We start from the raw sequence: 27,336 nt of genomic DNA on the forward strand, positions 1-27,336 counted from the left end.
TCCAGTTTGTCATTCATAGATTGCCTAATTAGCTCATTTGCATAACTTAGTTTTCATGCTTTGCTTTTCCAAGCGGTACAAGATTATTTTAGCTGACTTGTTGCAGTGTACTGCAGTGTATGATTGTGTGATAAAGTGGACTGTTTCCACCTTGTATCTTCTTTGCACTATGCTGAGAAATGACCCAAGGGTTTCCAGCTAGCCAGAAAGTTCTCCTAGTTTCCGTCCACATCACAGTCAACCACATGATCACAGAAAGACTTTGGACAGCGGAGCTTAATTCAGCAGTTTTAAGTTCAGAGCAGCATAGCGTGGAGTGCCAAGAATATTACAATGGGAACATTGAGTTCATGTGGTGGGCAGTGAATGTTCTATTTTTCTGAAACTGTGTTTAAAGTAAACATATTGAATGGTAGAAAATTGGAAGAAACAGGGGAACTGAGTGGTACTGTTGGTTAAGTACATATTCAAATCTGAAGCCCGGGGTTAAATACAACCCCAACTAATGGTAGCTCTCAAAGTTAAATAAGTTAGTTTGGTCATAAGTGCAAGATCACAGCACCATGTGACACAACTTAAGAAAACATTTGGCTTGATTCTTTATTACTCAATCAATGCATCTGAACCACGTAAATCAGAACTGTTTCATTTTTGATCGCTGATCACCAGATAGGATGTAGAAGGCCTTTCAGCCATACTTAGTTCACACATCAAGAAAACTGCTGTCTCAGTATCACAGCATATTTCAATGAATCCACAATTTTTGCCTCCAGTACACGATCTCAAAGTCCTTTCTTTGTCAAGAACTTCCTGAAGTCAGAATGATCTGCTCTCTTGCCTGAATATCTCCAGTCCTTCATCAAAAATTAGTCCTCTGGTCCGAAGGACTATTATTGTGCCTCCTAATGTTACTTCAATGTTCGAATATCGCCATTGCAATATTATGACGAGAACTTGTGCTTTAGTGTTTTGGCTCAGCAATTAAATGTGCCTTAGTGATTATCACTACATGGTGGGTTGTTATGCACTGTCCACAAAACTCTATCATATTTTTTTTCCAACTTCAGCTATTTCAACACCATGAGTGGGCTATTAATGTTGGCCATTTTTTTTCCTATATGCAACATTTTGTATTTGCCTACATTAAATATCATCTGCTCCCATTCTGCCTGCTTGCATTATTTAACTAATTCATTTTGTAGATCAGCTGAACTGCCCCACTCTCCCAAGAAGTTTGGAATATCCATGAACTTAAGCTGTTCACCTTGAGCTTCTGAATCTGTAATTAGTCTAAAGTAGAAACACAGAAGTCCCTGTGCTGATCTCCTGGGTACTTCACTCAGTACTTCTCACCATCTTGGCATGACTTCTCTAAAATGTGCCCATTGCGTCGCGTTAGTGAGTTCCTCAATTCCAAGGTTTTATCATAAACCCTACCATTTTAAGGATAGATAGCAACATTTTACACAAAGTTTGGTCAAATGTTCTACCACTGAATAGTTAAATTGATTGATATCAGTTGGTTTTAGAGCCGTAGGTAAGATAACAGCACCAGGTTAGGGAACAAAGAAAAACAAATCCAACGGGAATCCTGTTCCTGATCATGCCACTGACCTCGACTGTAAAACATTTATGTCTAGATGACTGGTGGAGATTGGAGCAAACTCAAATAGCTTTCTGGCATCGACTGGCAGGGCTCAGAAAAACAACAGCCACCTGAGCAAGGTACTTGACTGTGTCTGGGGTTGACAATCTTGGCATCTGCTATGAAGCAGACTCATTTGAAAACTGGACAAGATTCAGCTCAGTTCAGCTATGCTGGTCTCCATTAAAAAAAGCAGGAAACTTGGAATCATACAGCCTCCAGGAAAAAGAAAAGGCATTAAGTTTGAGCATCAATGCATAACATAGCAACATTTTTCAAATTATCTCCAACTAATTTCAATGCATTTCAGCTTTTTTTAAACATACCATTTTTACTTGATTAGTTAGTCAGCAAACTAACATCAAAGGTAATCTAAGAATGTGCATAAAGTTGACACTGAACCATTCGATGGATTCTTGGGTTGGTAGTCTTTTAACTGTGATTTTCTTACATTAAATACTATCCACACCTCACTCTTTCATCTTAACCTGTCCTACTTTCCAGTTATGTGTTGGCAATTTTCTCTCACTTCTACATCACATCTTAGAAGTATTGATCTGAATTGAATTTCCAGCTTTTTTTCCTAAACAGGGTTATTTATGAAGATGTTCACGGAAGAGAGAAAACTCGATCTGTTGCAATTTTTATCACACAATCATACATTCTGATGCAAGTGTAGCTTCATGTTCTGCATTTTGATTCAAAGAAATAACGACCAGCTCAAATGAATGAGAAAAAACGTGGTTATTTCCATCCGTTTCCAAGTCAAGTTGAATCCTGCTCTCAACCAATGTCTACACATGCATACTTCACATCCGTGGACATCGGACAGCAGATATTGTAAAATTCTTTCTTTCCTCAGCACAAGGTGCCTAATGTTAACTGTAGTTCTGCTGGCACTCCAGCACAGGTCAAATTAACCAAAGACTGAGCATTGAACTTGGGATCTTAAAACCTATATACAAAGTGTTACAACAGCTGGTACCTAGAGCTATTGAAGGAGCTGTGTATTAAAAATAAAATAATTTAATCACAGACCTCATTAGTAGCACAAAAGTGTAATAATTCTCATAATATTATTGTGATTTATCGTAAAAGTAGGTTAATAATGGGGTTTGGATAGTTTGTGTGTGTGTGCGTGCGTGGGATTTAATCGAATTGGAGGCAGCTGGTCCGGAGGCTTTGACTCATCAAAAGAAGCTAGGTTTGAAATGCTAAATACGTAAACATGGCTGAAGTCTCAGAATGTGAGGTGACGAAATTTGCATTTTTAGATAAATCAGGGTAGTTTGAATTTCAAAGAGATGGTAGGATATTACACCTAGCCAGGGATGCTACGCCAAGCAGTGTGTTTATTTTTCCAAAGGGTTACTGATAATATTAGCACCATGAAATGATTTATGTTATGAGAAAGGTAAAATTCCAAGGACATATGGGAACAATGGGATTTACACTAAAAGGGAGAAACATGTATAAAAGGAGACTTTAGGAGTTATTATGGTAGTAATTTGTAGACCTACTTATGTGCCTGAAATCTTTTCTTTTGTTAATAAATGTTTAATTTAGTTTTCTAAAAATCTCGAAGTCTTGGTAGACATATTACCTCTGAATTCAGGGCATGCATCCCGAAATAAAATACAAATTGCAAAACTGTCGTGACTGCGTCATCAAGTTTCCCTCATGAACTTGATTCACCTGGCACAGATCATCTGCCACGTCATAACACCAGGATAGAGACTTGCATTTGCAAAACACATATATACTTTTAACATACTTAAGTTGAAAGACAGTTGAACACTAACACTGAGCCACCTATTCAAATGTGTGTTGCAGTTCAGGGCGGAAATGATTCTAACAGATAGGGGATTATGTGCATAAATGATATGACAGAGCTGTAGATGGAATAAGAAAAGGTCTGCACTCCAAGCATTTTTCGTTATGTATCCTTGTCCTTGAACAAAAAGTTTCTTTTTACTATACAATGGATGAAGCTTAGGGGCACAGTGTGTGTCAGCGGGCTTCAGAAAAAAAAAGCGATTAATCATTAAAAAATGTCATGCCACAGGATATCACAATGCCACGACCAAACAAAAGGCTGCTCCTCCTCAGCTTTTCCAAGCCCTTGTAACAGAAGTCACAGTCAACAAAACAACCGAAGCATTACACACAACTAGAGCAACCCTGCACAATGGCAGACATCAGAACAACTTGACTTAACATGTAACATCTTTAAAAGTTAAAAACATCCCAAGACAGTTAACAAAGGCATAAGGAAAAATAAATCATTGAGGCAAAGGGAGTGACATTAGAAAAATGACCAAAACTGTGTTCAAAGTTTTAAGGGAAGAAAGAAAGTGAATGGAAATCTAGCATGTGGGGCCTTGGCAACTGAAGGCACATCTGCCAATGGTAGTGTAAAGGGCAGAGGGGTTACAGACAAACACAGGGCTGCAGGCATAGAGGATTTACATACAACAACTTTTAAATGCAAGGCAATGGGAAATCACAAGTCAATGTAGTTTATTGAACTCTGGCACAAGGGGAAAGCAATGCTCAATATGTTAAACAGATCCAAGCTCCTTTGCCTAAAATTTAAAAAGCAGTAGCATGGTTGGTTGGCCAGGAGAGACTCGAGTAATCAAGTCTGGATATAACAAACAAATAGATGAGGGTTTCAGCAGCAGACAGGCTACGATAAAGGCAATGTTCAGTACCATTTGCAATTCCTCAGATGCTGAATCAGTCCATGTCCAAATGTAGCAAGACCTGGACAATATCCAGGCTTGGGTTGACAAGAGGCAAGTAACATTCATGCTGCACAAGTGCCAGGCAATGACCATCTCCAACAAGAGAGAATCTAACCATCGCCCCATAACATTCAATGGCAGTACCATCACTGAATCACCCACCACCAACATCATGGGGGTTACCATTGACCAGAAACTGAACTGGACTAGACAAAGAAATACTTTGGCTATAAGAACAGGTCAGAAGCTAGGAATCCTGTGGCGAGTAACTCACCTCCTGACTCCCCAAAGGGTATCTACTATCTACAAGGCACAAGTCAGAAGTGTGATGGAACATTCTCCACTTGCCTTGATGAATGCAGCTCCAACAACACTCAAGAAGCTTGACACTATCCAGGACTAAAGCAGCCTGCTTGATTGGCACCACATCCACAAAAATCCACTCTCTCCACCACTGACACACAGTGGCAGCAGTGTGTACCACCTACAAGATGCACTGTAGGGACTCATCATGGCTCCTTCGACAGCGCCTTCCAAACCTATGACCACTACCATCTAGAAGGACAAGGGCAGCAAATAGATGGGAACACCACCACCTGGAAGTTCCCCTCCAAGTCACTCACCATCCTGACTTGGAAATATATCAACGTTCCTTCACTGTCACTGGGTCAAAATCCTGGAACTCCCTTCCCAACAGCCCTGGACTTCAGCGGTTCAAGGCAGCTCACCACAACCTTCTCAAGAGCAACAAGGGATGGGCAATAAATGCTGGCCCAGCCAGCAAAGCCCACTTCCTATGAATGGATTAAAAAAAACTTCTACAGGCATGCAGTCGGCAGTCTTTGTGGTGGAGAAGATATGGGTGCTGAAGCCAAGGCTGCAAAAATTTAGTTCAGCCTGAAAAAATCGCCAAGGAGGTTGTGTTAGTGGCACGGCAGTTGGAAACAATAGTTTTGGCTTTCCTGAATTTTAAGAGGAAATTACAGCTCAGAAACTCGATTCCAGACAAGAGGCATTGTTCAGATGTTCTGGCTACAAATAAATAAAAAAAAAGTAGAAATTAAACAAAGGTAATCCCATTGAGCTGGACAATGGAGAAAAGGTGTTGCTGGAGAGAATGGTTTGGTCAAACAAGCCGAAGATTTGCAGTGAGGACAAGGATAGTGTTCTATGATCATTATCACAGACCACATTAATTGCAACTCTGTGGTTAGGGCCATTGCAGTGATGTTGTAGGACTGGAAACAAATCAGGTTCAAACAGGCAAGCATAGGAAAGACAGGCATGGATCCAAGATCAGATTATGAGACACGCTGCAATTTTTTTCTTCATTTCAATAAACAAGATGAACTAAAAATAGTCATCCATAACAAGAGACTAGCCTCTAGACTCCTATTTGATATCGCATTTAAGCAATTTTCACACAGAACTAGAACCAACAGACTTGTGATTTATTTTTAATATATTATATACCGTTTTAAGTTTGATCATAACACTCAGCTCCTGTAGTAGTCTCTTCATGATTTATGAACTGATCTAAGCAAGGCCAGAAACTGAGACTCTGCAACTGGCTTCTGTGCCTCCAGAATAGGGGAAAGGGAGAGAAAGGAAAAATGCGTCAAGAAAAGCTGCCATTTGTGAGACATATACAGTGATCCCTGCTGGAATGCAAATGCAGTGGCTGGTGGATCAACTTCAATAAACCTCCATGCTCAAAACCAACCAGCATTAACTGACCAAAAAAGAAAGCACGAGTCCATACAATCCCTGGCATGAATTACCTTCTGAGGTGCAGCAAAGAAAATAGTGATTTATAAAAAGCTGAAATTTGGAAACCATTTCCATTCTGTTATAATAAGAGAACTTCCAACAAATTTTCCAGTTAACTCAGTTACTTACACTAACTTGAAGATGTAATTTTGTGTGTCAATGTATAGCACTAAATTTCACCAATCTCACATGAACTTTACTAGCAACTATTAATTATTGGGTGAATTTCAAAGTTCCCACCATACCGATCAAAGCTGTAGTGAAGCGGTTCAAAGATAAAGGTTCCTCATACACAGGTCCATCGTGGCCGAATTCTATCTCACTCCTCACAAAGTCCCTGAAAAGTAAAGGAAACAAACAGGATATTGATATTTCGATCAAACTGTCTCTTCATTTGGTACCTCCATAATTTGCCGTGCAAAATAGAGCAATTAAATTTTTAGTATGTTATGCATTCCTGCCCCTTTTTACACATAGGAGGAAAATCAACACATTTAATTCCTTAGCATATAAATATTATATTTAATACCAATAAGTTTTGCTATTTAAATGGAGGCTGCGGGGTCACTCAACAGATGTCTTCTAGATCATAAAGAGGCTTGATAAGGTAGAAAGATATTTCGCCTTGTAGGGTGGCCAAAACTAGGGGCCAGAAAAGTAAGGCAGGCACAAAAAAATCCAAAGAAATGGAATTCAGGAGAAATATATTGACCTGGTGGTTAGAATGCGAAACTTGTCAGTAGGCTATAGATTAGTGAAGGGTGTCACAGCTGAACATAATCTTTTTCTTTCTCAATGCTGAAAGACTCCTGCATGTTGCAGTCTTTTGGTCAGTAACAGTCATTCTGGCTGATTTTCACCTTGCAAATCTAGTTAGTTTCAAGCCACGTACCCACTATACTTTGGGGTGTTTTTTATGTTCATTCACAGGACGTGGGCTTCGCTGGTTGGGGCAGCATTTATTGCCCATCCTTAGTTACTCTTGAGAAGCTGGTGGTGAGCTGCCTTCTTGAACCGCTGCAGTCCATGTGGTGTAGGAAGGGAGTTCCAGGGCTTTGACCCAGTGACAGTGAAGGAATGGTGACATATTTCCAAGTCAGGATGGTGAGTGACATGGAGGGGAACTTCCAGGTGGCGGTAGTCCCATGTGTTTGCTGTCCTTGTCCTTCTGGGTGGTAGTGGTCATGGGTTTGAAAGGTGCTATCTAAGGAACCATGGTGAGTTCCTGCAGTGCAGCTTGTAGATGGTACACACTACTGCTACTTTGCATCGATGGTGGGGGGAGTGAATTTTTGTGAATGTAGTGCCAATCAAGCAGGCTGCTTTGTCCTGGACAGTGTCAAGCTTGAGTGTTATGGGAGCTGCACAACCCAGGCAAGCAGGGAGTATTCCATCACAACTACTGACTTGTGCCTTGTAGATGATGGACAGGCTTTGGGGAGTCACGAGGGGAGTTACTCGTCACACGATTCCTAGCCTCTGACCATCTCTTGTAGCCATAGTATTTATATGGCTACTCCAGTTCAGCTTCAGGTCAATGGTAACCCCTAGGATGTTGACAGTGGGGGATTCAGTGGTGGTAATGCCATTGAACATCAAGGGAGAATCAACTGTATTCTCTCTTGTTGGAGATGGTCATTGCCTGACACTTGTGTGGCATGAATGTTACTTGTCACTTGTCAGCCCAAGCCTGTAGATTGTCCACGTCATGGCCAGGGCATGGACTGCTTCAGTATCTGAGGAGTCACAAATGGTGCTGCACATTGTGCAATCATCAGCGAACATCTCCACTTCTGACCTTATGATGGAAGGAAGATCATTGATTAAGCAGCTGAAGATGGTTGGGCAGATGACACTACCCTAAGGAACTCCTGCTGTGATTGTCCTGGAGCTGAGATGACTGACCTCCAACAACCAAAACCATCTTCCTTTGTGCTAGGTATGACTCCAACCAGCGGAGAGTTTTCCCCCTGATTCCCATTGACTCCAGTTTTGCTAGAGCTCCTTGATGCCACACTCTGTCAAATGCTGCCTTGATGTCAAGGGCAGTCACGCTCACTTGACCTCTGGAGTTCAGATCTTTTGTCCATGCTTGAACAAGGGCTATAATGAGGTCAGAAGCTGAGTGGCCCTGGCGGAACCCAAACTGGGCATCAGTGAGCAGGTTATTGCTAAGCAAGTGCCATTTGATAGCACTGTTGATGATCCCTTCCATTACTTTACTGATGACCAAGAGTAGTTTGATGGGGCAATAATTGGCCAGGTTAGATTTGTCCTGCTTTTTGTGTACAGGACATACCTGGGCAATTTTCCACATAGCCAGGCAGATGCCACTGTTGTAGCTGTACTGGAACAGCTTGGCGAGGGATGTGGCAAGTTCTGGAGCACAAGTCTTCAGCACTATTGTTGGAAAATTGTCAGGGCCCATAGCCTTTGCACTATCCAGTGCCTTCAGCTGTTTACTGATATCACGTGGAGTGAATTGAATTGGCTGAAAACTGGCATTTGTGATGCTGGGGACCTCCGGAGGAGGCAGAGACGGATCATCCACTCAGCACTTCTGGCTGAAGATTGTTGCGAATGCTTCAGCCTTATCTTTTGCACTGATGTGCTGGGCTCCTCCATCATCGAGGAGGGATATTTGTGGAGACTCCTCCTCCAGTGAGTTATTTAATTGTCCACCACCATTCACGACTGAATGTGGCAAGGCTGTAGAGCTTAGATCTGATCCATTGGTTGTGGGGTCACAGCTCTATCACTTGCTGCTTATGCTGTTTGGCACGCAAGTAGTCCTGTGTCATAGCTTTATCAGGTTGACACTTCATTTTTATGTATGCCTGGTGCTGCTCCTGGCATGCTCTCCTGCACTCTTCATTGAACCAGGGTTGATCCCATGGCTTAATGGTTATGGTAGACTGGGGGGTATGCCAAGACATGAGGTTACAGATTGTGTTCGAGTACAATACTGCTGCTGCTGATGGCCCACAGCGTCTCATGGACGCCCAGTCTTGAGTTGCCAGGTATGTTCGAAATCTACCCCAGTGAGCATGGTGGTAGGGCCATACAATACGATGGAAGGTATCCTCAATGTGAAGGCAGGTCTTCGTCTCCACAAGGACAGTGCAGTGGTCACTCCTACTGCACTATTATGGACAGATGCACTTCGGCAGGCAGCTTGGTGAGAATGAAGTCAAGTATGTTTTTCCCTCTTGTTGGTTCCCTCACCACCTGCCTCAGACCCAGTGTAGCAACAATGTCATTTAGGACTTGGCCAACCCGGTCAGTGGTGATGCTACTGAGCCACTCTTGATGATGGACATGGACGTTCCCCACCGAGAGTACATTCTGCTCCTTTGCCACCCTCAGTGCTTCCTCCCAGTGGCGTTCAACATGGAGGAGCACTGATTCTCCAGCTGAGGGAGCGTGGTTTGTGGTAATCAGCAGAAGGTTTCCTTGCCCATGTTTGACCTGATGCCATGAGACTTCATGGGGTCCGGGGTCGATGTTGAGGACTCCCAGGGCAACTCCTTCCCAACTACGAGGAGGATACTGATAGACTTCAAGAAAACATACACGTTGGTGGAATGGGCAGAAACATGGCAGATAAAATTGAATGTTAGTAAGTCCCAAGTGATATGCTCTGGTATGAAGAACATGGAAAGGAAACATAACATAAAGGGATACAGCTCTAAAGTGGATGCAGGAGTGAGGCACCTGGGGACATATTGTCAACAAATTATTGAAGGACAGGACAGGCTAGCAAAGATTTTTTTTACTCGTTCATGGGATGTGGGCCTCACTGGCTCAGCCAGCATTTATTGCCCATCCCTATTTGCCCTTGTTTAGAGGACATTTAAGAGTCAACCACATTGCTGTGCGTCTGGAGTCACATGTAGGCCACACCAAGTAAGGACGGCAAATTTCCTTCCCTAAAGAACATTAGTGAACCAGATGGGTTTTACTACAATCATCAATGGTTTCGTGATCATCAGACTTTTAATTCCAGGTTTCTATTGAATTTAAATTTCACCATCTGCCAAGATGGGATTCAAACCCAGGTCCCCAGAGTAATAACCCTGGGTCTTCTGGAATGCTAGTCCAGTGACAATACCACTATGCCATAACAGCACCTAAAGGATCCTGGGCTTTATAAACAGGGGCAGAGAGTATAAAAGCAAGGAAGTTATCGTAAACCCTTATATAAATCTGGTTCGGCCACAACTAGCTAAGTGTGCCCAATTGTGGGCAACACACTTTTGGAAGGATGTGAAGGCATTGGAGAAGATGCAGTGAAGCTTGATCAAAATGGTACCAGGGATAAATGACTGCAGTTATGAGTTATTTTCTTGAGGAAAGAGATGATTGACAGGAGATTTGACAGAACTGTTCAAAATCATGAGTGGTCTCAACAGGACATATAGGGAGAAACTGTTCCCATTGGCAGAAGGGTTGAGAATCAGAGGGCACAGATTTAAGGTAATTGGCCAAAGAAGCAATAGAGGCATGAGGAAAAATGTATTTACTCATTGAGCGGTTAGCGTCTGGAATGCTCGGATTGTGGTGCGGATTCAATTGTGGCCTTCAAACAGGAATTGCCCAATTTTCTAGAAGGAAAGAATTTGCAGGGATACAAGGAAAAGGCAGAGGAGTAGTCCTGAGTAGCTCTTACAGACAGCCGACATGGGCACAATGAGCCGAATGGCCTCCTTCTGTGCTGTAGCCATTCTACGATTCTATGTGAGCCTCGCTGGCAAAGCTAGCATTCACTGCCCATGCCTAATTGCTTGAGAAAGAGGTGGTGAGCTACCCTCTTGAAACACTGCAGCTTATGTGATTTAGGTTTCCCCACAGTGTTATTAGATAGGAAGTTCCAAGGATTTTGCTGAACAGAGACATGCAGCTGAAGCTTTTCATCTGCACTCATCAGGACATATCCCAACAATACCAAATCTCAAAGGGAACGAGAATTTATACTACATGAGAAGAGGGTGCTGATTGGTTGGCAAGTGGTTCGACAGCATGTCTCCTCTTTCAGCAATGCACAAGTTCTGCACTACCAAGTTCTAAGGTATTGGCCTGGTAGTAGTGAAGGGATGATGATATACTTCCAAGTCAGGATGGTGTGTTACTTGAAAGGGCAGATGGGTCGGGGGAAGAGACTTGGAGGTGCTAGTGTTGCCATGTGTCTGCGCCCTTGCCCTTCTAGTTGGTAGAGTTCAAGGTTTGGGAAGTGCTGTCAAAGAAGGCTTGGCAAGTTACTGCAGTGCATCTCACAGATGATGAATAAGGCAGTCAAAGTGCATGTTTAAGATGCTGGATGGGGTACCAATCAAGTTGACTGGATGGTGTCAAGCTTCTTGAATGTGGTCAGAGCTGCACTCGTCCAGGCAAGTGGACGATATTCTACCACACTCCCAATTTCTGCCTTTTGGATGGTACAAAGACTTTTTGCAGTCAGGCACTGAGTCACCCATGCAGAACACACGGCTTCTGACCTGCTTACTTAGATACAATATTTATGTGGATGGTTCAGTTAAGTTTCTGGGCAAATAAAGAACATAAAAAATATTTTTTCTTGGATTTAGTACAACAAGGTCACCAGTAAATCAGCCTTTATTCCCTGAAAGCACGATTACCCCTTTACCTGCTTAATGTTTTCATAACTATAGCAAGCCACTGTCAAAAATAAACTCTTGCCCTTATGCTTGAGCTTATTGGATGTATCATTTGTCTCTATGTGACACATTTGACTTTCAAAGCGGTAGAATAAACATGATCAGACTGTGATTCAGGCCACGAATGAACAAATGTTAATTATTTAAAATTACATTAATACACAGTACAGGAACAGGCCAACATGCTGGTCTAAGTGCTCCACTTGAGCCTATGAACAATAAATAGACCAAAAGTAAAAGACCACAGAAGATTTTCAGCTGGACAATTCAATAGCAGCAACGACAAAGAATAAAACAGTTACACACAGCAAAAATAGATTTGGAGAAGTTACAAGCTTTCATACAAGGATTCTTAAGCAGGCACTTTAAGGTGTCTGCCAAATCGGACTCTGAACTCTGGAGTGAAATGCATCAGATTAGAGAACTCCAGAATTGCTGACTAGTGAGCTGAAAATCAATCATCAACAAGACAACAAGTGCACCCAGAGATGGCAACCTTGATCATGGCTATTTTAACACAGCCACCTCAATAGATAGCTATCACCTGGCTTCCCAATTCCTGACTGGGTTTGCTCCAGTATCATGAGATTTTCCTTGACCCTGGCTAGCCTAAAAGACGTGGGCCCACAGATTTATCAGCAGGAAATTGGAATTATACTTTCCTGCTGCCATTTCACCTGGCATAGGCACAGCCACACATGCTTGGGACTTCCCTCCCCAGCTCAACATGGCCTTTCACCAGCCATGACCAGAAGGAGATCCATTTTCCAGTCTGAAATTACTGGTAAATTGAGTTGGCACGCCAAGCCTAACATCGAAGCCGCTGTTTCATCATCTTGCCATCCTCTACTGGACCAAGTGCAGCCAAATAGCATGTGGTAGCACCAACATTTACAAACCAGTCAGTCCCAGAGAAACTAGGTTTGGAATCCCTGAGAAAAACACATCCAACCATGTCCAGACAAATCAGGAAAAATGCACAATGGGGAATAATTAACCAAGGGGATTCCAGGCCCACTTTTCCAGAGGACAGCACTCTTTCAGGCAGATACCAGGTTAACCATTTTCCACTTCGAAAGTGTTCTCTGAAAATTATTTTTGGCTTCTGGTTAACATTTCCTCCCTTTCATTCATTTTTGCACTTCTTGGTATATCATTTTCCCTCTTTTTGGTTACCCATTTCTGACCTGTCTTTGCAGGTATTTTTCCATTTACAGATAAATGATTTTCCACCATTTATTAATACTCGCACGTTTTGATTCATCACTTGCCTGCTTTTCAGTTACCCATTTCCCATTTCAGTTTTAATTTCTGAACATTTTGGTTCACCATTCCTCTGTGTTTTTCATCTTCTCTTCCAGGTTTTTTGACTTATGGTTATCATTTCTTTTTTACTCATCTTTGTAAAAGACACTGCCATGACTTGACAGAAGTGTTGCTCAGCACCAGCAACAGATTTCACATTAATGAAGTAAAACAAAAAACAATAAATATTTACTTGTTTTTTATACATTGTGTTACTGGGGGTTCAGAGACTTTTCATAACATGGGAGGAGGGCCTCAGAAGCAAAGAGGTTGAGAGCCCTGTTTTATGATATAATATGGGTATATAATTAAATAAAAAGTTTATGTTAACCTTCCAAAGAGTTGCCTGTCTCTCTGAGGGACCATTAAATTTGGACATGTTAGACATGCGCAATCTAAATCCGTTCAAATGGGAAATAAAAACACAATTATTTCCAAAATTCAAATATATTTACATATCAAATTTGAACCTAAGAACCAAAAGTTGTTTGTACCAAATGGCTGGCACTTTACCCTTTTTTAAAAAATTCACTCATGGGATGTGTGTGTCGCTGGCTAGGCCAGCATTTATTGCCAGGGCATTTAAGAGTCAACCACAGAGCCAGACCAGGTAAGGACAGCAGATTTCTTTCCCATAAGGGCATTAGTGAACCAGATGGGTTCTTACAACAGTCAGCAATGGTTTCATGGTCATCATTGGACTTTTAATTCCAGGTTTTTTTTAACTGAATTCAAGTTCCACCATCTGCTGTAGTGGGATTCGAACCTGTGTCCCCAGAGCATGACCACTGCACCATCACCTCCCCTGAGAAGTGAGAACAGATTAGCTTATTTCAAACTCCTTATGTGAACTGCAAGATGAAGAGCAACCAGAGCAAACAACACTTTTATAACAAAATCTTTGAAATGAATATTTGCATACCAGACTGAAAAGAGATGTCAAAATTTTTTAGATTAAACTGCATATATCACCAACCCATAACCTTTCCAGGGCTTCCCAGAATCTTAGCACAATTTGCCACGTGCCAGAACTTGGCATCAGGAGGAAAATTCAATACCATTCCTCTTTTGCCCATCTCCAAAGTGAATAAATATGAGTTTCCAATATGGATGCTTTTAAGAAGTTATTTATTTGTTCATGGGATTTGGGTGTTGCTGGCTAGGCCAGCATTTATAGCCCATCCTAATTCCCTTGACAAAGTGCTGGTGCGCCATCTTCTTGAACCACTGCAGTCCATGTAATGTAGGTACACTCACAGTGTTGTTAGGGAGGAAGTTTCAAGATTTTGACCCAGCAACAGTGAAGGAACAGAGATGTAATTCCAAGTCGGGATGGTGCATTGCTTTGATGGGAACTTGCAGGTGGTGATGCTACCATGCATCTGCTGCCCTGTCCTTCTAGGTGGCAGTGGTCGTGTGTGGAGGGTGCTGTCAAAAGAGCCTTACTGCATTGCTGTAGTGCATCTTGTAAATGATACAGTTTTCTGCCACTGTGCATCAGTGGTGGAGGGAGTGAATGTTTAAACTGATGAATGGGATGCCAATCAAGCAGCACCCATGAGGCCCATTTATTACCCATATCTAATCAATAAAAAAAGTTTTTCCTCCACTTTGTGTTCCTTGAATCAGACTGCCGCATTTCCTAAATTTTTATAACACCTTTCAATAGCTATTTGTAAAATCCCTGCAAAAATCTCATATAGAACATCCACTACATTGACTTCTGCAGTCCAAAACATTTATACAGCTCAAGTAGTTGACCCTTTTGAGTATGATAGTAAGGCAGGTTAGAAAACAGGCAGGTTAGAAATCTGAAAATTAGATTCCTCCATAAAGAAGTTGATCTAGTTCACTGGTAAGTCACAGTAAGTTACAGATTCTTTAGCTCAGTTTGATGCACCTACCTAGTTTTAAGAGCAAAAACAAAACTTCAATGCTCATCACCCACTCACTACTGTCCTGAGATGCCACTCCTTGATTTTCGGTTTTTCTTTATTTTGTAGCTCCAGCTCCGAACTCTGTCTCAGCTCTGCTCCTAGGTCTGGCTTCATCTCCCATCTCTGTTCCTGGGCCTGACTTTACCTCACACTGTCCCTCTCAATCTCTGCAGCTCTGCTCCTGGCTGGGCTTAACTCTCACCAGCTCCATTCCTGAGCCTAGCTTTTCTCCCCCACTTCTCCTCTTACTCACCAACAACTCCACTCCTGGGCGTAGCTTTTATCACCTGATGCTCCTCTCACTCTTCTACAGAATGAGATTCTTTGACTAACAAGGGGGTCAAAGGCTATTGAGGTTAGGTGGGAATGTGGAGTAGAAGCAGTAACCAGTCAGCCACGGTCTTATTGAATAGCAGAAGAGGCACGAGGGACTGAATGGCCTACTCCTGCTTCTAATGCACATGTTCCTATGTTTGTATTAGGTTCACTCCTGGGTCTGGCTTTCTTTCTCTGCCACTACTCCACTCACTCTCATTCTGAGCTACCTTAAATGTTTTGTGTCTCCACTATCGTCTACAATAATTTGTCCATGATTAATCTACAAGTTTATGTCTCCTCCTAGTATCTGTTTTAAGCTTGCAATATTCCTCAATCCTAACTGTAACTTGGGACACATTTTGATGTTAAAACACTGCTGCATTTGTCATTGGATTAATGATTCAAGAGCTGAAGATACACTAACAATAGGATCAATGCATCCTGCAGATGCAATCAAGTATAATGACAAAGCAACCTGAAACACAAATTACATTATTTGTCAGTAGCTTCTAAAGATTGAGAAATGCTCAAACAGAATAATAATTCATCAATAAAGATCACAGCATGCCTTTGTATCAATATACATAGAGCAGTGTTGCAAATGTACAAGTCATAACATGCAAATTCCACAAATAATAGTAGAGCAATATTGGTCAAATATTGCCACAAGAGCTGGAAAAAATGTTAAGACATTAGTACAGCAGTGATGCAACATGTGCATTAAACATTCCCTTAAGTTACACAACTTCTTCCATTAAACTGGAAGCCGGAGACTTGGATGACTATTTCTGCAACCTGATGTGAGCCACTTTTGCTGAACTGGCAAAACTGCCAGAGTTTCACATTACACTTTGGATCTTCATGCAAACACAGCCTCAAGAATGTTCCAATTTTTACCCTGTTCACAATGATGTTTAATGAGAAAATTGCAGTAAGCATATGTTATGCACCAACGTCCGATAAGAAATAGTTAAAAATTTAAGAGAAAGGAGCAGCTTCTATTAAATCTTTCTATTTCCCCGACAAACAAGCTGCATAGATTTAGAGTCCGTCTTTGGGCATCTGTAGTACAGTGAGGCAACTCTGAAAACATATTCAGCTTATCTTCCAGTTTTCATTCAACTGTATCTACCATGAAAACAGAAACGGTGATGGGAGGAGGAGAGCAGGAACATGGAAACAGAAATACGACAAAAGGCAGAAACTCAAACAGAAACAATTGACAATAAAGCACAACAGGAATCCCATATAAAAATCAGTGATGGTGCACACAAAAAATGGAACAAAAGTAATACCCCTGATCTTACATCATTCTTTGAGTGTTTTGTGCATTCAATGTACCTGAAATTCAGGGTTAAGCCACATTAGGAAGCTGCGGCCCCTTTAATAGATAATGGTAACATTGTTAATTTTCAAGAGCTTAAGAGTTGGTATTTTAACATTTTTTTTTCATCATTTTGTCCATACTTAAGATGACAGAATACTGGGGAGCAGCTTTTATTTTAAGAACCCAGTGACAACATTACATACTCAGATCAGCTGAAGTGTGGTTAGTTACGGAGCAAAGCTGCCTCCACATGACCCAATATGCCTCAGCTCCAATCACAGAAAAAAATAGTTCCCCCTGTACCAATACGCTGAATGATAGATTTTTCATTTACCACTCTCAATCCTGGTCTGAGAGAGACTGCTAATTTTTTGTCATTTCATACTCAAAAAGGGGCAATTTTGTGCTGTAGCTCAGATTATCCAACTCGTGTCATTTAAGAATAGCGGCAAGCAAAGACAATCATGATCCCATCTATCCAACCAGGATTTAAACTGGGTTCCAGAGACGACAGGTCATTGTCTAACATCTAATTCTTCCTATTTTAATTCTACACAAAACAAGCAATTTTTAAATCAATGTCAGAACTGAACACTCCAATGATTCTTACCTAGAAATTTGGTGCCCAGCATACAAAAGTAGCGCAGTCAAAACATACAGATATAGCTGGACCAAGTGTTGACGAGGCAATGTGAGGAGAACGAGGCTTATTATATAACCTGAAAGACAATAAAAAAAAGAAACACATTCAATCACAGCAACACAACAGTAAGCTTCCTTCAAGAGACCTAAGCGTCTTACTTTTTTGGGAGCTCTCAATCTACTTATGATATCACAACCCAGGGATGTATCAAGACTACCCTTGACACAAGAGGATTCTATGTCTTTCGCAGGTTTATTTCTTCAATCTCTCCAAAGATAGATTAGGTTAACACCAAACAAGGTGAGTCTTGGTTCGAACAGTTAAGCAGCTTAATTGCAAGGTTTTACTCAAAGGTCAACGTACAAAATAGTGATTAAATGTACTAGTTCAATTAACATAACTTATTAACATAACTTATTACATTATGCTGCCCCATGTCTTACTTGACGAAGCAAAGGGATCCCCTAACGTCCAGTACTTCTAACCCTTTCATCTCAACAAAGGGTCTCACAGATGCCATTGCAACCTATTTCATTCTCCTAAAGTCTTGGTTTAAAAAATAGACTCCAATGTCAACTTTTAGTTAAAACTGATCCCCCACCCCTTCACTATGAAGCCAGAGCAGAATCCACCGGTCTAAACTGACAACGGATCCTGAGGAGTTCAAATGAGTCAAGTGTTGCAACAACAATTAATGTGAATGTCAAGTTATGTTACATGGTCTCCAGTATTCTGGTTCTTCTGTCCCACCTGAAACCAAATAAAAATCAACAAGACCTGTAGTTTTGTGAATTAATGTAATGCAGTATAACAGATTTGTAAGCAACGGTAGAGCTCACGAAATAAAAGGGGCAGTAGCAACACAGATATGACATTGGCTGAGTGACAGGAAACAGAGCAGTGGTGTTTGGTTGTTTTTCCAGACTGGAGGAAGGTTTATAGTGGAGCTTCCAAGGGGTCAGTGTTAGAACCCTGCTCTTCCTGACATAGCACAAGGTGAATTGCTCTTGCAGAGAGCGAGCATGGCATGACGGGCTCAATGAGCTCCTTCTGTGCTGCATTCATTCTACGATTATATGATAAGGCTTCTTCTATCACCATGTAAACAGAAATCATGAAACACAAGTAGTTCAATAAATTGAATGATTTCCTGGATCATGTTGATATAAGAATCAAGTGAATAGTTAGCCTTTTGCATTGTGTCCAAATGTTCTCAAACACCCAAAAATGGACTGCAGAACATCAAGAGTTAGCAACACTCAAGATTCAAGCAATAATTCCAGATTAAAGGAGACCAGAGTCTTTTCCAAAGCACCCAATACGTTCTCTCAATTTCTATCACTACAATGGTTAGGGTGTGTCATTGTTCCTGTCAGTCCGGGTGTTTACTAGGCCAGGTCTGAAATAAAATCTACTGGAATGAAGGCTTGGTGTAACACTATCTTTAATGTCTGTGACAATTATAGACAATTAGTTTTGATCTTACCCTCAGAGTGACAAGCTTCCCTACATTATCAATTAAACAAGCTGAACTGTTTGCTCAGTAACAAGCTGACAATTTTCCAAGCAAGGCAAGTGGGGGCAGGTAAACTCCCAGTGAAATTAAGTTCTAGAAAATAGCTGTCTCACTTCTCCCCACACAAAGGGTACAATTCTTTTATACTGTCTTTTTTATAGTCACTTGGTGGTACAGAGCTTGGGTATTGCTGAAAAAATAAGATATATGCTGCTGAAGCTTTTCATCTTGTACTCATCAGTGCAGGCGCAGAATGCCAAATTTCAAAAGAAATAACAATTTATACCGCTTGAGAAAAGGGGTGCTAACTGAATGGCAAGTTGGCTCTGATTGGTCAAGATGTTGCCATGGCATATGCACCAGGGTGCTATTGTTCCCCATGGTTTTGTTTATTCAAAAAAAATTGCAAAGCCTGGACATATTCCTTTTGCCTGCAGAGGACAGGCCCCTGGCACGTGAATGTACATAGCTTCTAGCAAGTGTAAGTGAGCCACATTACGAGCCGGAATGATAATCTTAAATTTGCTGTTCGTGTAGCACACTCAGGATAGTTTAATAGGTGTGGTCTAATCATAGAATCACATTTAACATTAGACTTTGAAATTTGGCATTCTTGCATCTGTCCTGATGACTGCAAGACAAAGCTTCAAGAGCATGCTTTTTTCCCTCAATATTCTTTTCAGTATCGTGCAAACAAAAACATTCATAGTGAATGGCCTAAAATTGATAAAAATACAGAAAGATTATATTTCAAAACACAGTACAGCTCTGTCTTCTTCATAATCTGATTTGATATAGTCATCCCCATTCAATGGTTCCTCCTACAATGTCTCCCTCCCAAACCTCTGATTCCTACTAAATCATTGGTCCATTAAAGCCTATCTATCCCCCCAGCACCTTGCCCAAGTGCCCATTGGGTACAAGCCTCGACAGACCGTCGAGTATTCAATCACAAAGGGCATCATTGGAGAATCTGAATCTTTCCTTGCCCAATTGAACAGGAACACTTTCCAAAACAGCTAGCAATTTAGAGGAGGAATATTCATCATCCTGGCTGACTTTCCTTCCCAAGTCCTGCTCCTGGAATAAGCAACCAATTTAGTTTAAGTCAGGGATTGAGCCTGGAGCCATTAGGTCTAGATGGTTCGGTTCTGAAATTTGTAGGTAAATTTACTCACTAATGAAAGTTTATGGATTTAATAAAATTGTATTGGAACTGAAAGTGAAATTTATAACCTTGCCAAAGCTAACACAAATCTCTCTCAAGGCCCAGGGTGAACCTATCCAAGTGGACTTTGGCCAATGTGCATTCTACAAGTCATTAATTTTGGCAAGTCAAAATTAAGTTATAAACACACAAAATAGCTGACTTTTTGGAAATTCTCCACGACAAATGGAACAAAGTCTCCAAATGTGAAACAAAAAAAAATCTTGCTCGTGGGCCTCAAATTCATGACAAACATAGAAATTAGGAGCAGGAATAGGCCATTCGGCCCTTCAAGCCTGCTCTGCCATTCATTATCATGGCTGATCATCCAACTCAATTGTCTGCTCCCGCTTTCTCCTCATATCCTTTTATCCCTTTCGCCCCAAGAGCGAAATCTAACTCCTTCTTGAAAAAAGACAAGAAATGGTAACAATTAATTTCAAATTTTGAATGATCAACTAAGTAGGATCTATTGTTTACAGCACCTGAGCACCAAGTGACGTCAGACCAGGCTTTGTAAATCCCAAAGCAATTACGATCCTCTTTTGTAGATATGTCTTCATTGGGTCCTGATATTTCCGAGTCTTGCTTAGGTTTGATCAACGTGCTGGTCCAAAATACAAGTCACTGACGCGTAACCCTACAGTTGAAACCATATGAGAGAACAGGCTAGAACTCTCATCTGTGCTAGCTACCCATGTTACACAAGCAGACAGGCTCCCACATGCACAGCATGAGTTGTCATAAGTGCAATTAATAACAATTTTGTTTTATCAGCAAGGTTTACATTCCTGTTGATTTTGATTAATGGAGATATAAGTATTATTAATTTCTCAGAAGATTGAGATGATTTTATAACATGCTAGAATGTTTCAAATAAATGTGATCTCTTGTAGTATTAATGTTTATAGCAAAATGTCAATACATTTGCATGAATTAATTTACTAATGATATTTAATTTAAAAAGTTAATGCACATAAATTTATTAAATCTTATATCCATAATTCTCATAAATTCCCAGTAATCCTAATGAGTTTTTTTTTTCGGTGGCAAGTGAAAGCAGGTGGTGTTAGACAGGGAGCTGATCAACAGGGTCTTGTGCTCCACTGAGTGGTCTACAGTTGAACAAGCTTGAGAATTGCTGGTTTAGGGGGTATCAATGATGTGCAAGTTCAGCTAAGTAGTGCTTGGCCTAAATAGCCAAGTGGTTATGGTACTGGGTTTGTAACCCCAAGATCAAGAGTTCAAATCTCACAATGGCAAACTATGAAACAATGTAACTTCATCTGAAACAGATGGAAACAGGTTTACTCAAAAAAGAGTATCAAGAGTTCAAATCTCACAATGGCAAACTATGAAACAATGTAACTTCATCTCAAACAGATGGAAACGTGGTTGTACTCGAAAGAGGTTTCAGCTAAGTAGTCATTTAGAAAAGGGTTCTTTTACTCTGACGCCATACAGCACAGGTTGACATAAGGGCACTTTCAATGCCTGGTGTAGCAACAAAAACTCTGAACTAGATATCTACAACATAGAAACATTGTTCCATTTGTAGTGTACCAACAGACCTAGAATGGGAAATCATGATAGCCTTTGGTGGCAAGTTTCAGGACTTCCATAAATTGAGTTATTTAGATACCCAAGACAGAGTTCACCTTTTTATATTTATGTGAATTAGTTTTTCTTAAAAAAGAATCAGTTTTCTTAAAAGATTCAGCTCCATTTTGCTCTGGGAATATCTTATTTATCAGTACTAAGGACATTCCATTTCTAACACCCCCTCAGTACATAGACATCAGTGATTGATTTACTCAGGCACCATGAATTTGACAAGGAATCCTTTCAAATGGAATAATGCAGCTTTAATACGCACGACTATGCCACTGTGAATCTACAAATTACTGAGGTCACTAAACACTCAAATCAAGTTCTGAAAACTGGCCGACATAGAGAACATAAGCCAAGAAATCTGAATTGAGTAATTCTTGTCTGTATCTAACTTCAAATAAACATAAAATTAAATTCTGCACGGTATCTTTAACTCATCACAATCTAAAAAGCACTCTAAAAGGAGGGCTTCAGTTTTTTCATTTAAGAAAAATATTTACTGTAATGCTCTACCAGATACCAATTTTTAATTTTTTTTTAACTCTTTCTTGTTCCTCCTCTTCCTAACGTTCAAAACCGAAGCAACTAATTACCTAACACAACATTTGGGTGTTACTGATCAAAGCAAGAGCAATATCAATATGCCAAAAGTAATGTTCAACAATCCTGTTGGATACTGTTATAGGCAGTTGGTATATGCAAGTGCTAAACCATAGTAAAATATAAACTTGTGTCTATAATTCTATGCGTAGTAAAATTCTCAATCAAATTCTTAAGCAGCTTAGGAAGTGGAAAGGATGGTGACAGTTATCCTAAACCATTCCATGTAACAACAGGTTCTTCTACCTCATTAACTAAGCTCTGGGAGGTAATGCTACCTTCACATGCTGTTGTCTAAAGCAATGTTTTGGTGCTACTTTGACTAGACATAGTTTACACACAGGAGTGGGACAACCCTAATAACATTATATCACAACAAGTGTACAGGAATTCCCACAGCACATTCAGGAATGGTCATCAAATAGAAGACAGATCAGAAGGTCAATGAAAAACTGAGTCAACGGTGCCACTGGTTTTCTGGAGATTGAGGTAATAAAGTCAGGGCCATCATGCTGGGAGAACAGCATGTCTGCAATCAGTGGTTTTCAATCAAGATTCAACTGCCCAAAGAATAGTGCCATATGCGTTTTATGATCCAACTTTAAAAGCCTTTACTTTTAATTTAAATGTTACAATAAACACAGCAGTTTGCACAGTGACAATGTGAGTGTCTACTTACATTGGAAGTCCACATTCAAATTATTATAATGGTTTGTACTTAAATGTCAAATTCTGAAAAAAAACTTAATTTTGTTGCTTGGTAGGACAGAACTTAGGTATTGCTGAAGAAAAAAGAGACATGCTGTTGAAGCTTTTCATCTTGCACTCATCAGGACAGTTGCAAGAATAGCAAATTTCAAAGGAAGCGACAATTTTTTCCCCACAGTATATTTATTAGGCTGTTACCTTATCAAAGATGAACACTTGTTTCATAATTCTTCTGTCTTTATTTTTTAAAATAATGCACACATTTACATAATTCTTAGGCTTGAAGGAATGGCCCATCAACTCAGGGCCAGTCTTCCCTGCTCCAAAATGTCAGTGTTCCTCTGTATCTTCCCACCCAGTGGGCAGAAGATTAGTATGGGAATTGTGGAGGAGTGTGCGCTTTCCATCACCCCAAGGGAATGGTTTGTTCCTGATACGGAGGTGCTCAAAAGGAACAAACTCTGACCTCTCATGGCTGTGCTGCTGCGTCTTAAAGTAGCAGTTCAACATACAGACAGTTACGCCAGGAATAGCAACGACAATGCTCAACTGGCCGACAATGCTCAGGATCTTCCACATACATGCCCCTTGGTGTTCCTCGCCACTGGCCGCGGCCAACAGCTACCATGCGGAGCTGAAACTCCTGCAGAAAATGCGATCCCAAACCATCACTATCTTGTGGACTGCATGAGAAAAGGTGCTAATTGGTTGGCAGGTCAACTGATCAGTCAAGACATTGCCATGGAGAATCCACCAGAGAGCCACTGTCCTCCATATCTTTTGTTTAATTAAAAAAAATACACATTGCCTGTTCCTTTTGCCTGCAAAGGACAGGTCTCTGTGGATCAATATGTCGCTTCTTGCAAGCATAGGAAGCCACATTTGCAAGCCCGACTGATAATCTTAGAACAGTTAGTGTAATTCTTAGCACACTCTGGATTGTTCCGTAAGTGCTGTCCAAACAAGGAATCACATCTAACTTTAGACAACAGTACATGGAGTACTGACCATACTCAACAAGTCTTTCCATGCAAAACTCAGATCCAGTTTGACAACCTGCTCTTAAGTTAGACATGATGTTATAAGTAGGCAGCACTGTCTCAGAGGGTTCTGGTCTGGAGCAACTTCTCTTTTTCATACACTGGAATGATCTGGATATAATGCTAGTGAGAGTGATATCCAGGTTGTTTGCAAACAATACTAAACAAGGAAGCAAAAGAAATAATTCTAAAGGCAAATGGAAGATGCAAAGGGATAATGGCAAAATGGTGGAATTAACTAAACAGTGGTTGAGGAAATTCAACCACAGTAAATATATAGTGCTGTATATTTTTTATCATAAAGTAATTATATTTGAAATGATGTAGAAGAGCAGTGCAATTTGGTGGGGGTGGTGGTGGGGAGAGATCAGGTTCACAACATTACAAAAGTAATGCAAGTAGATAAGGCCATAACTAAGCAAATACAGGATTTTGTCCAAAGTGGCTAGAATTTAAAAGTCAAGATGTTAGTGAATGTATCTTACAAAATCTTCGCAGGAGGAAATACAAATATGAAAAATTTGACATGATTTAACAATTGTTTTGCACTATGAAGAAATGCAGCAGAGCAGACAAAAACAAACTGGTCTCCATGGTTGAGGGATGCATAAAAAGGCATATGTATGTAAGATTTAGAGATATGGCAATATAGACTTGTTTTTTCAAACAGAGGCTTGTGACGCTGTGGGTGGTATGACTGCTGTTGGTGCTGAACTCAAGGCCATGTCAAAATTTCGGAATAGATCACTCAGGTGGTAAGAAGAATGCAAAAAAGGGTTTGGAAACAGAACGGACACCTGGAATTCAGACTGCTGCTCATATGGAAATCTTCAGAGAATGCACTGTAAATAGATACAGATATCAAGTCAAACCTCATTGTGAGCGTGTGATGGATCAGCAAAGCACTGCAATTCTTAGGGTATTCTCCTTGGCTTTGGCATCAGGCAACCAGAACTGAAAAGGAGATCACAGGCGTACAAACACAGCTTTATGTTTGATGCTTCATGTTATGGCAGGCAGATGGTAAATGCCAAGCTACTCAAATCCCAGAGGGAAACTTGAAGCAGCTGCCACAACTATTTGCAATTCGTATTTATTTCAAGATGCGGGCTTGGGATTCAGTAAAAAGGGCACCAAAGCTCAGAGGATTTTTTCACAAAACTAAACATTTATGAATTTTATAAAATGATTTTAAGCGCATACTTAGGTTTACAAATTACTACTATGGTACCTCCTAGCTCCCCTAGCTAATCTAACTCCCGGTTACACCTTCGTGAAGACAACAGTAAAACACAGAATTTAAAAGACACAGGCAAAGTAACAATAGCCTGAACAGTCAAATTCATAAAGAGGTTTCTTCACTTCAGTTCGTGTAGACAGCAACTTGAGGCTTAGAGGCTGGAGGCTTTTCACACTTGTTAGATCTTAGAATCCCTTCCCTTGTACACAGCCTTCTCGGCCTTGTACAAAATTTCCCCTTTGAATGCGAATACCATTGTTTCATTATGTCTTTGGACTTTATCTCTCTAATAATAAAAATCTATCCCAACTTATACTACCTCCAAGTTTACCAGTAATCTTTGGGAAAAGTAAACACACTTGTTTCTTAACTTCTCCTGGATAGGTGAAACATATCACCCCCTCTTTTGAAGTCAAGCTACTCTGGTTTATTTAAAAATGAAAATGTTCCCTTTATACCTCATATTCTAAAATTTCAACCATGTTTACAAATTTCACATTTCAAACCTAGCTTCTCTTCTTACATCAAGCTTTCAGACCAGTTGTCTTTAATTCAATTAAGTTCCACACACACAGACACATATATACATAGACACAGGCCCCACTATTACTCTACTTCACAATAAATTCCAAACAACATTATGAAACAATACGGCTCCTGACATCCCCCTCCTTGTTGAAAAATGAACCATCATAATTTTAAAAGGCAGCTTAATTTTATTAACCTATCTTACACTACCTCCTATACTTATCCAAATACTTATACATTTCCAGATGCATATTAACATAATATATTTTTAAACCCTTTGTACCAACAGAAATCAGTCTAATTCAAATGTTTCAAATGTCCAATTTTCCCTTTAAGCTTCAAACTCTTGACAATGCATCTGCAATCAGATTTTCTTGTCCAGCCACAAAAAATAATCTGTAAATTAAATGGTTGCAGTAATAAACTCCATCTGAAAAACCTTGCATTTCTGTCTCGAACAATTGTTTCTGACCAATTGTTTACAACCTAAATCTCAAGATGCTGCAACACAAACACCAAACCCAAAGTTTCCTTTCCGATCATTGAATATCTTCTCTGTTGTACATTCAACTTTCGTGAAAAATACCCTATCGGTTTCTCAATTCCATGCCATCTTCTTGAAACAATACGGCTCCAATGCCTATACCACTTGCATCAACGGCCAACTTAAATTGCTTGGTGTACTTGGGTACTGCCAAAACTGATGTTGTAGTTATATAAACAAGAAACTTTTTCTCTTTTTCTCAAGTGTTAAGGAACGCAAGCTCCAACAACTCCATCTAGGACCCTCCACCCCTGCCTGTCCCTCCGACCCCACCCCATCTTCCAATCCCAACCCCGGCCGTATATTCACCATACCCCCTGACCTTCCCCTCTCCAACGCTGAACGTTCAGTGCTCAGCAAAGGACTTAGTTTCATACCCTTACGCCATCATCTCAATGAATTTCAGGCTCGGCATGATGTTGAACTCTTCTTCTGCCGCCTTCGTCTCCGGGGTCACTCCTTAGGGCAGGAGTCCTCTCCCCATTCAACGAATCCTTTTACCCACCTCCAATATTCTCCCTCCACCTGGACCCCTCCCTTTGGATTCTTACCTTCTCTTGATCTTATCATTGAGAACTGTCGGCGTGACATTAGTCATCTCAATTTCTCTGCTCCTCTCACCCATTCTAACTTGTCTCTCTCTGAACTTACTGCACTCCATTCTCTCAGGTCCAACCCCAACATTGTCATCAAACCCGCTGACAAGGGTGGTGCTGTTGTTGTCTGGCGCACTGACCTCTACCTCACAGAGGATCAGCGTCAACTCGCAGACACTTCGTCCTACCTCTCCCTGGACCATGACCCCACCACTGAACATCAAGCCATTGTTTCCAGGACTGTCACCGACCTCATCTCCTCTGGAGATCTTCCTCCCACAGCTTCCAACCTGATAGTCGCCCAACCTCGGACGGCCCACTTCTACCTCCTACCCAAAATCCACAAACAGGACTGTCCCGGCAGACCGATCATGTCAGC

General features: G+C 40.8%; 1 protein-coding gene across 1 annotated transcript in view; it reads right to left on the reverse strand.

The window, feature by feature from the left end:
- The window catches only part of rnf145a (ring finger protein 145a), a 116,119-nt gene that overhangs the window by 50,076 nt on the left and 38,707 nt on the right, over window positions 1-27,336 (reverse strand). The window contains exons 2-3 of the mRNA XM_041193622.1: window positions 17,335-17,443; window positions 6,408-6,499 (exon numbers count right to left, since the gene is read on the reverse strand). Of these exons, the coding sequence (XP_041049556.1) occupies window positions 6,408-6,499; window positions 17,335-17,443 (201 nt within the window). The remainder of the gene's footprint in view (window positions 1-6,407; window positions 6,500-17,334; window positions 17,444-27,336) is intronic.

The sequence above is a fragment of the Carcharodon carcharias genome, chromosome 8 (assembly GCF_017639515.1).
Source record: "Carcharodon carcharias isolate sCarCar2 chromosome 8, sCarCar2.pri, whole genome shotgun sequence".
Taxonomy (NCBI): domain Eukaryota; kingdom Metazoa; phylum Chordata; class Chondrichthyes; order Lamniformes; family Lamnidae; genus Carcharodon; species Carcharodon carcharias.